General features: G+C 34.8%; 1 protein-coding gene across 1 annotated transcript in view; it reads right to left on the bottom strand.

The window, feature by feature from the left end:
* CSMD1 (CUB and Sushi multiple domains 1) overlaps positions 1 to 17,425 on the bottom strand; it is a 626,201-nt gene that overhangs the window by 227,929 nt on the left and 380,847 nt on the right. Inside the window, exon 24 of the mRNA XM_085309436.1 lies at positions 4,199 to 4,390. Coding sequence (XP_085165562.1) covers positions 4,199 to 4,390 — 192 coding nt within the window. The remainder of the gene's footprint in view (positions 1 to 4,198; positions 4,391 to 17,425) is intronic.

The raw sequence follows: 17,425 nt of genomic DNA, 5'->3' as shown, positions 1-17,425 counted from the left end.
TGTATCTTCTAAAAAAAAAAAAAAAAAAAAAAAAAAAAAAAAAAAAGGCCTAATATCTCTGGAACAATACTATAAACCAAGACATATCCATACAAACCAAAATACGTACATGATTTAGAAACACACATATAAGTGATCTCATTGCTGCCTTGTCATGATGTAAAAAATTTTATTTTTGTAATTAAGGTATTTTACTGGGGGGAAAAAAACTAGTAGTTTAATAGAAACTAAGACCACAAAATCTCTTTTTCCACTTTTATCATAACCAAATGGCAAAAAACCATAAAGTTTGGAGGCCTCAGAGACATCTTATCTAGCATGTTTGGCTTTTTAAAGTACCACTGAACACTGAAATTTAGAGCTCATGTAGTTTGGTTTTACAATTAAAAACACTTTTTCTCTTGTTCTAATTTCTAAGTGCTTTTTTTCTTTAATGCTTTCAAGTTACTATATATACCTTTAAGCTTAATTCCATCATAAAACAACTGGGTTTTGCCTAGTAGCTTCCTTAGGTATTTAAATATTTAAATGCCATATGCCCTCCAAGTGAGAAAATAAATCAGAAAGCTAGGATTTTAAAATATGTAGTACCTTGTTTTGAACATTTTTATTATCACTACTTTAACAGAGACTTACTATGCAACGTATCCAGAATCAAATCAGGCTTACTTCTCTTATTTAGAGTATCATGCAATTGATACTCTAAATGTCTGAGATGAGTTGGTGACACTGGAACTCTGTGTAATCAAATCAGTTGCCACTGAATCAGAATATCAGTGACTCCACAGCTAAGTAATGTCCCTGAACTCATGCCTTAGTTGCCAGTGGGACTTCACAAGTAAGAGTTAAAAAATGCTGCTACGGAGAATTCTTTATTCACAGCTATCCATGATAGCATAAGACACAGAATGATGAAAGAACCATGGCAGTGGGACCAAATAATTTAGCAGTAAAAACTCTTGACAAATAATAAGCTTTCTATATGCCACTGAGACACTGCTGACAACCAAATTGTCACAAGGAAAATAACTGTAAGGGAAATAAGGTGACTGATTTACTTACCTATCCTGCCATTATGGTCACTCAGGACACTAAATATGATTTATAGAATCATAGCAAAAGCAAAATTATGAATGATTTAGCTACTTTGCAAAAAAAAAAAAAAACTTCAAATATAACTCTTTCCTAAAATTTCAGTTAATTTTGATTATACAGGAAAATTCAGATTGCATTAATCATCTTGAAAGAGATCTGAAGATAACTGAAATGACTGATACATTACTGTATTTACCAAAGAACTCAAGATAAGTGGGAGAAAGCAGAGGGTTTTTTTTAACTCAAACTAATTGACAGATTTGCTTTCAAATTATCAGAAGACTCTGTCAGAAACATGATGCAGACTTTAGCAGGATGTATTACATACTTCATCTCCCCCCAAAAATTTCCACTTTAGGMGTAAACCAGAAGTAAACTTTCTGGAGTGATTCTGACCAAAAAACTAAAAAGGTAGTTTTTCAATATGCAGAAAATGTACATACCGTAAAACCGCTATCTCAAAGAATATACTATATAAAGTAAGTATTATCTTAATTATTAGAAGTGATTGATAAGTATTTAGGTTCTTTTGGTTGTTTCTTTTGTAAATATTAAATTGTAACTCTAAAAGGTAAACCATAACAGCAGATCAGGAAATACTGTCACATGATGCTTTGAATGATGAATGTCTTAAGCAAGGGACCTAAAGAAGTCAGCTGCCAATCTAAAGGAACTTGCAAAAGAAGCTTTTCATCATCAAGAATAAATTCTCTCAGAAAASAGTCTCTTTTCTTCTGAGGCTAGGCAAGCTTTTTTCTTTTTCTTTTTTCTTTTTTTTTTTTTTTTAACAAAGACTTTATCAGGTGGCATACAATGACTTAGGCATAGTATTTTCTACTTTTGATCAAGACTAACAGAAAAGTAGTAGCTAACAATTAGCTACCAACCTTTAATGAAAGCAAAGCTGATTGGAGCAAAAGGATCAAAAAAGTTTAGCTGCTAATGAACCAAGAAGGAATTACAGGAATTGTCTTTTCTTCATTAAGGCTTAGAACAAAGGGAAAAAAAAGATAAAAAGGAATGCTAAGACTAACATAGTAGTGTGTCACTAAAGGTGACTAGGTGCAGAGCATGTGGAACCTGTCTATCTATGGTCTTGGAATTTTTTACCAATGAAATTAAACTAACTGAAAAGATGACTTAATAAATGTACATGTCATTCAAGACAACAAAAAATATCAAATGTTGATATTAAACACAACAAGCAAAAAAGAAGAGGTTTCTGGAGCCGTGACTCCACTAAATGAAAGTGTGTCTAGGTAAAATAGTGACCTTCGGGAGTGCATAACAGTGAGACCATAGAACCATACAGCTATTATGAAGAGAATAGAATTGAGAAATGAGAAAAGAGGGAGCCAGTCAGATCCATGTAGGAAGAGATATAACTAAGACAGCAGAGGATAAAACTGAAGGAAGAAAAGAATATATAGAGAGAACTGAAAAATAAAGTAGAAAATGAAATGATCTATAGAAGCTTAACTGGATTTTCAGTGATCTTCATGAGATGTTTTTCTTCACATAGACAAGTAGAAAAAAAAAAAAAAAAAAAAAAAAAAAAAAAAAAAAAACAATAACAAGCTCCCACCCTCTAAATAAGGTGAATCTTTGAAAGGAAGAGAGCTTGCTCCTTTACAGACTGCAGGTTTGTGAACATGTTCAGCAGGAAGAAGTTCCTAGAACAGAGAATGTGGCACCCAATATGGGGGAGAGGCAAAACGCAGGGATGCTGCAGGTCAGGTGAGAGTCTGGAAATAACTGGTGGATTGTCTACACTGGTAAAAAGTGCAAAAATTAAGCTTCAGAGGGCTACAAAGATGATCAGAGGGCTGGAGCATCTGCCCTGTGAGGAACGGCTGCGAGAGCTGGGCCTCTTCAGCCTGGGGAAGAGAAGACTGAGGGGGGATCTTMTCAWTGTGTACAAGYACCTGAAGGGAGGGTGTCAAGGGGATGGGGATAAACTCTTTTCAGTTGTCCTGTGTGACAGGACAAGAGGCAATGGGCAGAAATTGAAGCACAGGAAGTTCTGCCTGAGCGTGAGGGGGAATTTCTTCCCAGTGAGAGTGACGGAGCCCTGGCACAGGTTGCCCAGAGAGGTTGTGGAGTCTCCTTCTCTGGAGATCTTCAAGGCCCACCTGGATGCAACCCTGTCTAACATGCTGTAGGTGACCCTGGTTGAGGAGGGAGGTTAGACTAGATGATCTCCAGAGGTCCCTTCCAACCTTAYCGATTCTATGATTCAGAAGCCACACAGAAATACTTTCTCAGCTCTCAGGGGAAGTCACTAAAAATTGCTGGATTGGAAAGAATTTGAAGAAAAACACTGCCTCACAGTGGTACAGTGCACTGTACAGGTTTTCAGATATTTTGTCTGTCTCAGTATTTATCTATTCAACATTTGTATTGCTTCTAATGAAATAGAGTTTCAGAGTCTTCAAGACACAATTTTTTAAGAAAAAGTCTACCCCTAGGGTTTGATAGACTGGATATGCTATCATGACAACAGTGGCTTGGGTGCAAACAGATCAAATTCTAGTCTACTAGTGTAGGATGAATAATATAAATTAACCTCATATTAATGAGCTTCTGAAATAATTTATAATTAATTTATATAATACTACTGCCTGTGGCAACATATCAGACTCAGTGATCCAGGATATCATCTGAACAAAAGCAGCAGCATATAAACAAACAAACAAACAAAMAAAAAAAAAGAAAATTTAATCTCAGTGAAAACTCTAAGTGATTCATGAATTTCATTATCAAAATGGTTGGTGTTGGAAAGCCTGAGGCATGGAAGGGAGCTTGAGAGTTTATGACAACAGATATCAACAAAGGACATATATTTGCCTTATACCTGTGAATATGGGATATATATTTTCCATTGCTGTAGACAGAGCTATTACCCAAAAGTTTTTTAGCCACTGCTAGTCAGCAATGCATTTCACAGCCAGAAAAGTTATTATTGAATGTCCACAGTAAATCATAACTTAAAATTTAAACCATATATCGTATACATCATTATCATATCATATATAAAGACAGAATACTTATTTTTTTCTTAAATGAACAGAAAAACATCTTTCACTGTCACAATCCATATTACCTATGCAAGTTGGCAAAGGTTTATCCCAAACTCTTCGATCTCCACTTAAACAGGTCATAATACCACTACCATSCATCGCATAGCCAGGATTACAGCTGTATAAAATGACAGTGTCTATAAAATGTCCATCATCTCGGATCTTGTAGCCATAATTTGGTATACCAGGATCTTCACACTTCACTAGGTCAAAACCTGCAAAAAGAAATGGAAAGAGAAAAGAAGAAAAAAGACACAGAATGAAAAAATCAATAAAATAAGTCAAACTGTAATCCAATCTCAGTGCAAATTATATTCTCATGATTTAACTAGATTAGATGCATTCACAGTGACCAAAGATAAATTTCATATAATATGGGGATATTGAAAATTGAAATAGCAAGAACTAACTGTTCCTTTGATACCAGATTATGACATTACTTTAGTGAAGAAATGGTATTCTTTGCACTATCTTAAAAGATTAGTGAGCAATTTATTATTTCATACACCTCCTATTCTTGCAATCTTCTTTATTCAGAGGAAAGAAAGTAGTATCAGTCCTGTAACTAGCACTGCGTGGGAGCTTTGCTTCCTCATCTAATCTCCACACTCAAGCCAGTAGAACATTTTGGGAATTTGGGAAGGGAATACAAAGGTTGTTTCATCTTTGCCAGTGTCAAGACAGCATAGCTTCAATTTCTCCCCTAGTGAACGTGAAGAAATATCCCTACGCTCATCTTCAAATAGCATTATCCTGGAAAAATGAGGGATTGTCTAATACCTTGTTTTTCCTCCTGYAGAGAAGCTAAATCTGTCTTAAAACTGAGTCCTCTGAAAACAGAAAATGCCTTTGTTTTCTTCTCAGTGTTTCACTTCAAACTGTATTACTTTAACTAAATATACCATACCAAAGGATTTATCATCATCCATAGCTTTGAGGTTTGTGTGTGACTCACCAGCTCCTGTGAATCTCACAAATAAATCAACAGAATTTGATAGCAATTATGATTTTGTTCATGATGCAGTGAGAGAATTTTGGTTTTGGTTTTTGGTTTTTAACATAGCATAGTTTGGATGTCTGAATCATGTACATCCAAATCACAAGGAATGACCCCTACATGTTTAGTTGTTATTTGTTATTTGATGCCAGTTTTAGAATGCTGACTTTATACCTTTTTGGAGATTCCCATTCAACTCTTATTTAGACATAAGATCAGTCAGCACAACCATCCTATGGAAATATTTATTTTTTCTATTTACTGTAAACAGAGCCTAGGTTCTTTATATAAAAAGCTAGCTCAGAATTTTGAACATCTAGAGTTACAAGGAAGAAATCTCACTCCTTAAAAAGCTATTCTATCACGCAGACCCAGCATCTCTCTCTATGCCTCTAAAGTAAGGAATGTCAGGGCCCCAGAACCATAATGCTCCAACCAAAACTATAACCTTAAATTCCCTTATTTTCCAAAAGAGCATGGCTGTCCCTAAGCCACCTTCTAGGAATGGTTTTAAGCTCAAGTTGTACCTAAGATTGCTTGGGAGAGTGCTAGATGGCCCAAGCTATAACTATGCTAGGGTTGATCCTAACATTTCAGCACTACTGGCAACTACATTTCAGCACTCATACCAATGCTCTGACAATGTTTAGTTTACAAGCAGAAATGTAACCTGTGTGTCAGGAGGAGTATGTATAATTTGCATTAAATGGAAATCACCACTTATAAGTGCAAATGAATTATAGAAGTTTAGCATTATTCCTTTGCTAAAAGAGTGTATCCAGGTTAAATGTTTGCACGTTCTTGCAATTTCCCTTTCCTCTAGAAAAGAAACGAACATGATCGGTTTCCAGCATTTATTTTAACATTTATTTTAACTGGCTCTCCGTGTMTATAGTACACCCGTATCTAAACCAGCTGTCTGAATTTCCTTTTAGAGTTAATAGTCACTTTCAGGGTATGATTAATCTCATCCTCAAGTAAATGCCTAAAATAGATTGAATGAACTGCGCAATTATAAAAGGTCTATTTCTCTTCTTCACTCACTGTAGAGGGAGTCAAGGTGACTAGGTCATTCAGGTGAGCTGAACTTCACAGAAATAACTATATTTCTTGATTTTAACCTTCTTATTAAACATACACAGAAATTAACTTACAATTCTAAAAAATATAATTTTTATAGGCATTGTGATGATATTTTAATGCTGATTTGACAGTATGTGCCAATGTACGAGCCAACTTATCTGCCACCTCCTTTTGAGTACTTTTCCATCCTTCATTGAATGTGACATCAGTTTATCATTGGCAGTGGAATGCGATTGATATTTTTTCTCTGATTAAAGAATCTTTTGTGTGTGTGTGGTGAAATAACTCTTCTATAAAACTGATATATATTTAGCTGGCTACATAAGAGCCTGACTCTCCACTACCTTTCACCACATAAAGTAAGGCTGTTAGGAAGACTTAGTATCTCTCATAACACTAACAGACTGAGTTGGGTGAAATGAAACAAACATATGAACACATAAACTTTTCTTCTAGTCTGCTGTATAGCCAGCCACGCTATTGAAGAAGTCAAGGCTGGTATAAAATTGTCATTCTGATTTGCTGTTATTTCGCATATGCCTCTTTGCATTCACTTTTGTACAAATGTTTGGATATACATGATGCAATGCCAGAGAATTCTCTTTTCTTTTCTTTTTTTTTCAGCTATAATTTTTGCAGTGCTGCTTCTGTAGGATGAGAGTCTTTAAAAGGCACCAAATATTCTCAGTCAGATAATAAGGTCTTCCAAATTGGTATAAAACTAAGTACAGTGTGCTTAACTCTTCATAATCTGTTTGCACAGTACAACATGGCAGATACACTATTCCCTGTTTCTTTTTTTTTCCTCTCTCATCTGCCATAACGACCCCTGTAGAGTCCTGAGACCTAAGCAATGTGAAATGTTAAAAACATCCCATCACAAGCTTCAGAAGTTTGAGAGAAGCCTACAACAGCCTGCCTCCGCTTTCTGTACTCTTGCTTGGAAACAGCACTGACTACAACAAAAAAAGATCTTTCTACTATTTCCTTCAGCTTATAAATAGTTCATATTTTTGTATCACTCATACCATCAGGTATCCACTAACATGGAAGTTTTCCACTTCTGTTGATTTGTAGACTGTTACAAGTTTTCCAAAGCTACAGATCGCAGTACTGTGAAAATCAATGCCTACTGAAAATAAGCACGCTTTTCTTGGTTATATTTGGAGACTTTGTGGAAGAAAACCATGAGTATCCATAGGTCATATGTTGAAAATTTGTAATACTATATTAAAATACTATAGCTAAATTTAATATAACATGTTTCAAAGATATGAAATTAATCATGAAATCGAATGACCTCGACATTACTTTAATAACATAAAAATTTTCCTGGGCTGATATAGGCAATCCTTGCTCTAAAACCAATGTTTTAGAGGACAGAAATTAATACAAAATATAGATTGAGGTTTGACATTTAGGAAGATACAAAAAAGAATTGGGTTCTGCTTATGTTAAGACTAAAATAACCAACTTGTTATTTACTAACCTTTGGCATTATTCTAACTAACCTATTTTTGAAATTATTTATATTATTAAATATGTATAATGTCTATAAAACATCATATTATTCTCATGTTAAAATATATCGACTTTCATAACACAAGTGTTTACATATGTATGTGTATGTATATAACTGTATATCTAAAATTGAAATAAAATATGGGTGGAACTTCTGTTGTAACATAAAATTCAGTTAATGGTGCAATAACAGATGAGTAAAATAATTACTTCCTGGCTCTTCCTTTCCTTCTCCTCAGACTGGTCGAGCTCAATCAAATCAAAATTTAATGAAAATCTGGCAGATTTGTCTACTTGTATTTTCAGTATAAATATCATAAATGTAGATGAAGCCTCTCTAAATCTAACATATTTTTACTGTTCTTGAAGTGACATCCTCCTCCAAATGTGGACTTTTTCACCTACCAACAGCGCTAGCGTAAGGTGGATCATTCATTTCTTCAAGACCCTCATACTACACAAACACTTGCTGAACTGTATTTCTATGTCTGTAAATAACAAGATACCTCTGCAAGATGTAACAAAAAATAAATATGAGCACATCAGCTGTACATATAGGAATTTCATAGCTTCTGCTTGTGTCAGAAGATATGTAGTGCTTTATAAAAACATATTGCTTGCTTTAAATTTTATTTTTGAGACTCTTTAGGGACATTTATAACAGAAAAGGTATTAAGATTTTTGGTCAGTCTATTTTATACTCAAATCTAATCAAATTTTGGAGGGTTAAAGTGTCATATAAACTGATTGTGGAGAACATAACTCATTATTTCAGGTATCAGAATTTATTTTTCCATTTCACATACAGATAATACATAAAAATAAATAAGCAAATAGAAATGCTTAATCAGAAATAAATAAACTAGGCCTAAAATTTTAAATATTCTTGAGACACTAAACCCTTCAGTATTTGCTGTTCTGTTTAGATTATTCAAATATTCTTATCAAAATACCACCTTGGAAAATTAATAATGATTTTACTGTTTTATACTTTAACCGTTGTTAATTCAGGAAAAGTACTGTGGCACTCTGTGAATTTTTAGGATTGTTTTCACAATATTGTGCCAAAAAAAAAAAAAAAAAAGGAAAAGAGGTACAGACATTCATTATGACAAAATAAAGAGTATTTTTGTTGTTTGTATCTGGATAATAGAAATTTTCCTGTAGGTTAAACCAACAGACAAATTGTTAGTCTTTAAGTCAGATTTTCAAAATGCCACTTCATATACACTCTAGAAAAATATAAGGATGACAGTTCATAATTTGTGGCCAGAAATTTTGAAATTCATTGTGCTTTCCAGTGAAAAGCAGTAGAAAAAGCTTGTGTTCGTCTGTTCTTCAGGAGGCCAATTACGAATCAAGGTTTCCACACTCATGGAGGTGCTGAGTGCCAACTGAGTGCAAATACAGCAGGATCTTGTTCCTGTATGTTTTCAGGCAAGCTACCTTTCCAGCTCTTCCTTTACATGATTTTTTCCACATCACATACAAGAGTATATCTTTGCAACTCATCTTTCCCAGACACTCTTGTACATGTTCTGGTATCATCTGCCATAAAATGTCACATTGTTGTTGAACCCGACTGTTAAAATGCTGTGATAGACAATCACAGTTCTCCAATTTTTCTTCTGATTTATCTTTATCTTTCTGCCAATAATCTTACTCGTGAGGTTCACTACAGGATTATGTGAAAAATGAATGAATAAAAATAATTCTCTTTGAATCAGATCAGATCAGATCAGAAAAATGATGTAGGACTCCAAAAGTTATGTATTTCATTATCAGTCTTTGGATATTTGGTCCCTAATTGGAAACTCTAGCCTGCAGTTCAATATTAAATGTTTCTATACACGGTATAAGAAAAAACAATATTAAAAATTAAAACTTATCAGTCTGGAAAACAGACAAAAGTAACAAAGATGCTCTCAGTTGCTAGCTGTAGTACTCATTCTGAATTGTAATTCCTACATCAAGGAATGTTGAGGCATGTTATATTACGCCTGTCTTAGAACATATAAAAATATTGCTATTAGGGACCAGAATATAGATCCCTTCTGAGTACCCAAGAAACCAGCCTGCAAGATTTTATGCCTTCTTGTTTTCTTTCTGGCTTTGTAAATATTATTCATGCTTTGGTACAATTTTCTACCAGAGGCATAGCTACTGTTTGCTGCTCCCAAAGTATAGTAYGGTAATTAAAACTTCATCTAGAGAGATGAAAGAAGACAGCTTTAAAACCGGAAATAACTGAACTGACAGTACGATAAATGTAACATCACAGCACTTAATATTGTGGCCATGTGGCGCAAAACATTGATCTACTATAAACTCACTCTTCTTGCTCAAAATTGTTCAGCAATTCTTGACACGTTAACTTTATTTGTAAGCTTGAATATTGGATTAATAATTATTTGCAATGCCATTCTGATTTTTGCCAAGCCGTACACAAAGCTGGCATAAAAGCACAAAACCTTCATAAGATTCCTTCCACATGCTCCAGCTAATTTTACAGAAACTCATGCATTCATGCCAGATTCAGGTCAAATTTGCACTGCTGGGTATTCCAGTGCTGCACAGATTCATTTTTAATGATCATATCATTATAGATATGATATGATCCAATTATCATATGTAGATACGATATAGATCATTATAGATATGGTATGATATATGTCATTATAGATCTAGATATGATATAGATCATTCATTACAGATATGGTATGATATCCCCAGATACGATCCGACCTAAAGAAATGCTACAATCACTAAGTTGTAGGAAAAAAGAAAAAAAAAGRAAAAGAAAGGGAGGGCTTTTGAGGGTGAGGAGCACTTCTTTTTCTTACRAATTTAAAGAAAGGGGAGGGATTTTGAGGGTGAGGAGCACTTCTTTTTCTTACAAATTCAAAGAAAGCATGAATCAAAGTTGTACCTTCTGTGGACTCTGCGCCTTTCAATTTGCAGTATGAACTCTAGCGAGAAAGCCTACCAGATAAAACTGTAAAGACATTTTAAGAAGATAAATGCCAGTTAGGGAATTTACAGAACTTTAAATCTCTAATTTAGGTGCCTAAATATGGAAAGTAGGTTCTCTTTATATCAAGAATAACAGATAGATGCCTCCAGAGGATGAATGAGAGCACACAGATATTTTGATGCTAGATTATATACTTCTGCTTATATTAATGAACAATTTCAATTTCTCCAACAAGATCAGGATTCCAAGTGGTTTTAAGTCTGATCCAGAACAACTGTTCAGTTCCGTATAGCTATTTGCCATAAAATGCCATAGATCCACTTTTCAGTGGATTAACTCGTCCTAACTGGGGATTAGGTATTATTATTATAATTATAATTAGGTATTATACTTGCCAAGGATGCGCTCCATCCCATTAGCCAGGTCATTAGCAAAGCTGTTAAACGATGCTGGTCCCAGTGCCACTAGTGACTGACTGACAGCTGAATTTTGGACCTTTGTGCCTGATGGTTCTGCCAATCTTCTACCCTTTGCTTTTGCCTACTTATTCAAACTTTATCTCGCTAGTTTGGCTACAGTGAGACACTGTGTGCACTAATAGGCCTTAATGGTCCTGACTAGCTTGAACTGGGATCTCTATGCACATTCCCTGATAAATGGCCCAAGAGCTCCATTAAGCTCAGGAACTTCAGCCGCTGCCTGACCTACATATCAGTGTGCCTGTCTCCAGTTCCTCCACAAGTATGCCTGCACCTGGCCATGGATCTGGTTTATTCACATCCTGACCAGTGGACTGACTTCATTGCTGACCCTTGAATCTACCTTGTTGCTAGGAATCTGCCAACAATCACTGCAATGTGTCTGATCCTCACTACCCTCTTTGGACCTGATCCGGACATGACTTCCCAGCTTGATTTTGGACTTGCCTTGTGACCATGGACTCACCTGATGATTTGGACTCTCGGTTGACCCTGACTGCTGTCCCCAGGCCTGCTCTGTTTGCCTCACTCAGGAGTGGTAGGACAGGCCCTGGCTGGCAAGCCTGGTGCCCTTCTGGCCATGTTATTGCTCCCAGCTCCCCAGTCCCCCAGGAGCAGCCACCTCTCACTGCTCCCTGACAGAAAGTACCTCCTTTTTGTTACCAGAAATCACACATTTCCAGCCTTCCCAACCTTGATGGTCCTCATCCATCGTTTGCTTGAGTGTAGCCCTGAGGTGTTCTTCCTTATAATGTGACACAATCAATGTGGCAGTTATTTTTTGTGTCTCTGCAAGGTCTTTTTAAAGACCTGGGCAATGTCCTGTTAATCCCCCTGATGCTACAACCTCCTGTAGCTCCTTCACCTGGCAGCTTACTGCTTTGACTGGTGCACTTCCACTGCAAGTGAGGCTCCCATTGCCTCCAGCCCAATATTTTCTGCAGTCTGAGAACCAGATAACCACATCCTCCACCAGGAGCTCTATCTGGGTCAAGGCTTCTRACATGCCACAGATGATCACTCCAGCCAGGGCTTGGGATCAGGCCCTTTGGCCTGTCACCATCACTCTTAATCTAGAAGACCTGCACAACCTCTCCCTAGCAAAAAGTGAATAGGATCCTGGTACCTTCTAACCAGGAATCAGTGGAAACTGTAGTTGTGGGCATTCTCTAAYCAGGAAACTACAGCTGGAAACAAAAGCCTAGCTTCTACGCTCATATTATTTTCTATAAATACTAACATTTATTATATAAGGGGCATACTATTAAAATAGCAACATCATCAATCCCTGTATATGACAACACAAGTCATGAARGATTTTAAGTTTCTGAAAGTAAAAGTTTTGGAGTGCTCATTTTAAGCACTAAAGGACTAAAAGCACCATCCATGGGACTCCAAAGAATGTTCAGCAATCTCTAATAATTTTAGTACATCATAAGTATAGCCTGCACCTTACTCAAAGGAAAAAATACTGTTGTCTTTTTGCTTCAGTCTGACACAGAAGATAGAGCTTATAAATTATGTATAATATATCCCAAGATTGTGAAAATGATATGACAAAATGTTTTGAGATAACTACAAAAACAAAAAGGGCAAACACATTTAAAAATACTAATTCAGTATATAATTCAAAATACAAATGTGGCTTTAATAATTTGTCTTCATATAAAAAAAAGGTAATGTGAAAACGCAGAAAAGATCAAGAACTCTATCAGGTTACTGAAATCTGAAGTATTTAAGCTCATAAACGTAATCTATATGTTTTACACAGAATCACTTTTGAACTACAAAAAGTAATTAAAAGTAAGAAATGGTACTTGAGTTAATGTTCTGGCTTTCAAAATGCATGTAAATGTCAACAAATACTCATTCAACAGTTGCTGCATCATAAACATCCATAATATAATCTGCGTAATTGAATCAATGCAATTTCAAAATGAGAGTTCCTGGCATTCTCATTGTGGCTTGGAATCATTTATATGACACTGAAATCTACAGCTTTGGGGGGGGGGGGGAGGAAAGCAGTCTATATCGTGCTGCCAATTACAAAATCTTTACTTTATTAGAATTATAGACAAGTCTGTAGAAAGAGAAATGTTTGGATAACTTGGCTACAGCGAGGTATCAAAAGTTTTTACAGGGGGCTGAAATTTTTTTGTATATTGGCAATTAGATATTTTACATTCTAGCACAGACCATATGCGCAACTGAGTCAATTCTTTCAAATAAACTGATATAATTCTATATGTTCATACAGCAGAAACAGTTCATTAGAAGTAATGATACCTGCCTCTATTTACAAATATCCCTTGGAAACTGAGACATACACTATTAATTCCTCAAAAGCTTTGCAAACTTATGCCAATTAATGTTTGACCATGCTGATGAAGCAGTCTTTCAATGAATAATACATTCCAATGGGAATTTCAGTAGTTTTTCTTGACATAAGCAGGATGTAAGAAAATATTCATGATTAAGATAGTGGTGTTAATATAYGTTCTCAATAAAAGGGTTTTGAGCATAAAATGAAAAAGAAACTAAATAGTTATAAGTATATTACACAAAGTTGTCAAAAGCTTTTTCTGTCAGTTTCAACTCACATTTTTCTTATTCGATCCCTTTTCAGTCATAACATCCACACATACAAAAGATAGCATTTACAGACTTAAAAAACAGATTAGACAAATGTGAACAGGTAAGAGAAGACAATTTTTGTATACGACCATTTTATCAAAACAAAATTTTTGTAATAAATAACAGCACTTGCAAGCTTAAGTAGCACCAAAGATGAAAAGGAGAGATGGGCATGCAAACACAAGTGTCTTTATCAAGATGATTACAGTGCAAACATAGAAAACATACAAGTAAGCTTTGAAATCAGTAAGCAAATGAATAATAAATTTTAATATATGCTCAGTGTAATACAGGCTAGGATTAATGGTGGGATTCAGTCTGAGTTTACGAACCTCAACTTTAAGTGTCTATAGAGAGATATCTTTTAGGAATGTTCCATGCCCAAACCACCTTTATAGTCAGTAGGGGACTGGCTGATATGGTGAGTACCTAAAAATATTCTGTAGGTTATTTGTGAGAAAGACACTGGGTCTGGGCTTTTCTTTTTTTTCTTTTTCTTTTTCTTTTTGAAGGTGTTGGAGGAGGAAGAGAGGAAAGAAAGGAGAAGAAATAATGTGAAAAGTGAGATATAAGAATTTTTTTCCCACTTAACAGACTGAAAGATAGATAATGATTTGTTTAAGATTATAAAAAAGCACTGTAGTATAGAGAAGACTGATAGCCAAACCCCCCCCATCCTGTGCAACTGTGCGCATTTTTTCACATACTGCACTGCTAGGGCAGACAATCTGCCCACAACTCCTATAGCCCCAGTTAGCGGTCCTGATGCCCAATGTGTCTTAAAATCAAGTTCTAAATATCCTGGGGTAGATATCTTAGATAAYGAGAAGTAATCAGTTTTTTCCACCTGTTACCATTCTATCATAAGCAACCTTAGTATAAGCAGCTAGTAACATTATGGAAGTGACAGGAATAACAATGTATTGGTTTGTAGCGTTCATCTTCTTTAATTATCTGTCTTCTTACAGCACTTTGCTCTGTATATGAATTCCTAATCATATTCATATGTCATATATAGAAAGTTTTGGCAGGGTAATTTTAACAGTATATATGAACTTTTAAATGAATCATCCTGATTTTATATTTAAATAATTTTTATACTTTTAAATAATTAGAAATATATAGTTCTAAGGACTGACAAACTTGTTACTTATTTATTGCCAATCKCTGAAGACAAAAATGTAAAAAGAAGTAGATTCTAGGACAATAACATGGGTCTTAATTTGTTGAATAGAATAATATAGAATAATTAGGTTAAAAACATATAATATAATGAAGAGAAGGGAGAAAACAGTCACATTACTGCACCGTAACCGATAAAATCCAGCCAAATGAGTTCTGGATAAATATCTTTTTTCTTTCCCCCTTGAAAATTCATACATTTTAAAAACGCTGTTTAATTTCAAAATAAAACAAATGGTTATGTAACATATTTCATATGAGTTACCTTAGAAGAGATCATTTCAATGGTATTCATAAAGACTAAAAATCTGTCAGAGACAAGCTAAAATCAAATTTGTGTCTTGGGGTATACAGAAATGACTGAGAATCTCTAACTAAAAAAAAAAAAAGGAAGAGATTTTACACATATATAYGTTGCTTTTGTTTAACAGTATGTGAAGTAAGGAACTGAATAATAATGTCTTTACATTTGTGTTGCTTAGATTTTATAATTAGGTTGCTATAGCTATAGCTTCTACTTTCTGTAAATTTAACAGTCAGCAAATCAGCAATGAAGCAGCTAAAAGACCTTAATCTTAGGCTTAAAACTGCAAGAAGAAGGAAATTTCAAGAAAGAAATCAATCATTCTAGGTTTCCAAGTGCAGATCAGCTACCTGACTTAAGGCACTGCTTAATAATAAGACAATTATTTGGATAATGATGGCAGTGGTTGCCCRTATCTGGTACTCATTCTGTTAAATAGATCTCCATCTTGACAAACCAGTTGCAGCTTCTCTTTCCCAAAACAGACAGGGTTGAGAAATAAGCATTCAGCATCCAACACAAGGTCAAAGTAGGCAAGAAAATCAGAGGAAAAGAACAGTAAGATATTGGTAGTTCTATTCAAGAGTCATGATCTTTCAGACAGCACTTTATGCTGGTGGGAAAATTTTGTTAATTACAAAAGTGGGAAGAAATTATCAGTAATGTCACCTACTACTCATATAGAACTTAGAAAAGTACTTTCAAGAGGAAATGATTACTAAGGTAAGTCCTATGTTATGTTGAAGGACATTCAACACTACAAAGTAACAGGAATCTTTCTATGAAAAGCAGAGGAAATGTGCATGCTTTGGGGATAAATTCCAAATAAAACTTTTTAAGTACAATTACACATATATATAATGGCAAAGTCTATTTATAATGGATTTATAGAAATAGATGGAAAAAAATATCAGGAGATAAAAAAAAATTCAGGTTGAGGAGGTAGAGATGGTCTACTCTTTAAGCCACTGCTTTGAAAAATTCATTGGCATGGTATGTTCTCAATAAGTTCTGAGAAATAGTGCTTCAAATGTCATTGCCTCTTTAATATTAAAGTATCATAATATTTAGGCCAGCATTTCTGAAATTATGAATTTAGTTGAAACTTATTTGCAAATTTAAATCACCTACTACAGGTAGGGTGCAACCATCAACAGATCAGAAACAAACATGCTTAAGATGCCTACTTGAATAAACATTACAGAAAAATTTACTTTTATATGCTAACAGTATAATTTCAATATAAATGCAAAACAACATGTGCATCAGGACTCCTATGATGATCTCTGCTACTCCATTTTTTTTCCATCTTAAAAGTATAATACTATTTTAAACCTTAAAGCAGGAAGATTTTAAAAAGTAGCTTTGTAGTAACTATGAAATTACAACAGGGAAACATAGCAGCTTTAGACTGGATGAGAATCTCTGATCYATACAAGGAAAAGCCAGGAGTTCTTCTACAGAGTATAACTGAAAATTATCAGAACCAAATTAGAAAAATCTCTAACAAGATACCTTTYCCTATGTTCTAAAACCCCACACAACTTTTTCTTTTCCTTAGTGCATATAAGAGATAGCTAATATCTTTCTTCTTTCCAATCTCATGCAGAGGGATAATTCAAGTGATTCAAGGATGATAAATTATATAATTGCTGGGAACTAAATAAAATGTTTTTTCTACAGAAATGTTCAGAGGGTTTWAAAAACCCCTCTTTGTTATTAATTTTGTGTTTGCATATTTAYAAAATATAAATATAAAGTATAGCATCTACTTCACATACAAGTCTGGATTTCACTCCAAGCGTTTTATGGAAATAATGGCCTAACGATCAYATGCTACTTTGCCAGTACCCTATCCTAAAATCATTACTGTTCTACTCATTGACTTCTCCCTTTCCCAGTCATTTCATTCTATACTTTCCTCCAACCTTCTTCTGGCCAAGGCAGTCTCAAATCTCCACTCTGCATGCTTGCCATGTCTCTTGCAGAGTTTGCCCCGCTCTTCCCTTCTCTTACATGTGTGCCCCGGTCTTTYTGTCTCAAACTTAACTTTTCCCTGTACCCCAAGATTCTCTT

The sequence above is a fragment of the Rhea americana genome, unplaced genomic scaffold, assembly GCF_003343005.1.
Source record: "Rhea americana isolate MKP2758 unplaced genomic scaffold, rheAme1 scaffold_299, whole genome shotgun sequence".
In the NCBI taxonomy this organism is placed as follows: domain Eukaryota; kingdom Metazoa; phylum Chordata; class Aves; order Rheiformes; family Rheidae; genus Rhea; species Rhea americana.
Note: the sequence above shows the minus strand (reverse complement) of the source record. Positions and strands in the feature narration are given on the sequence as shown.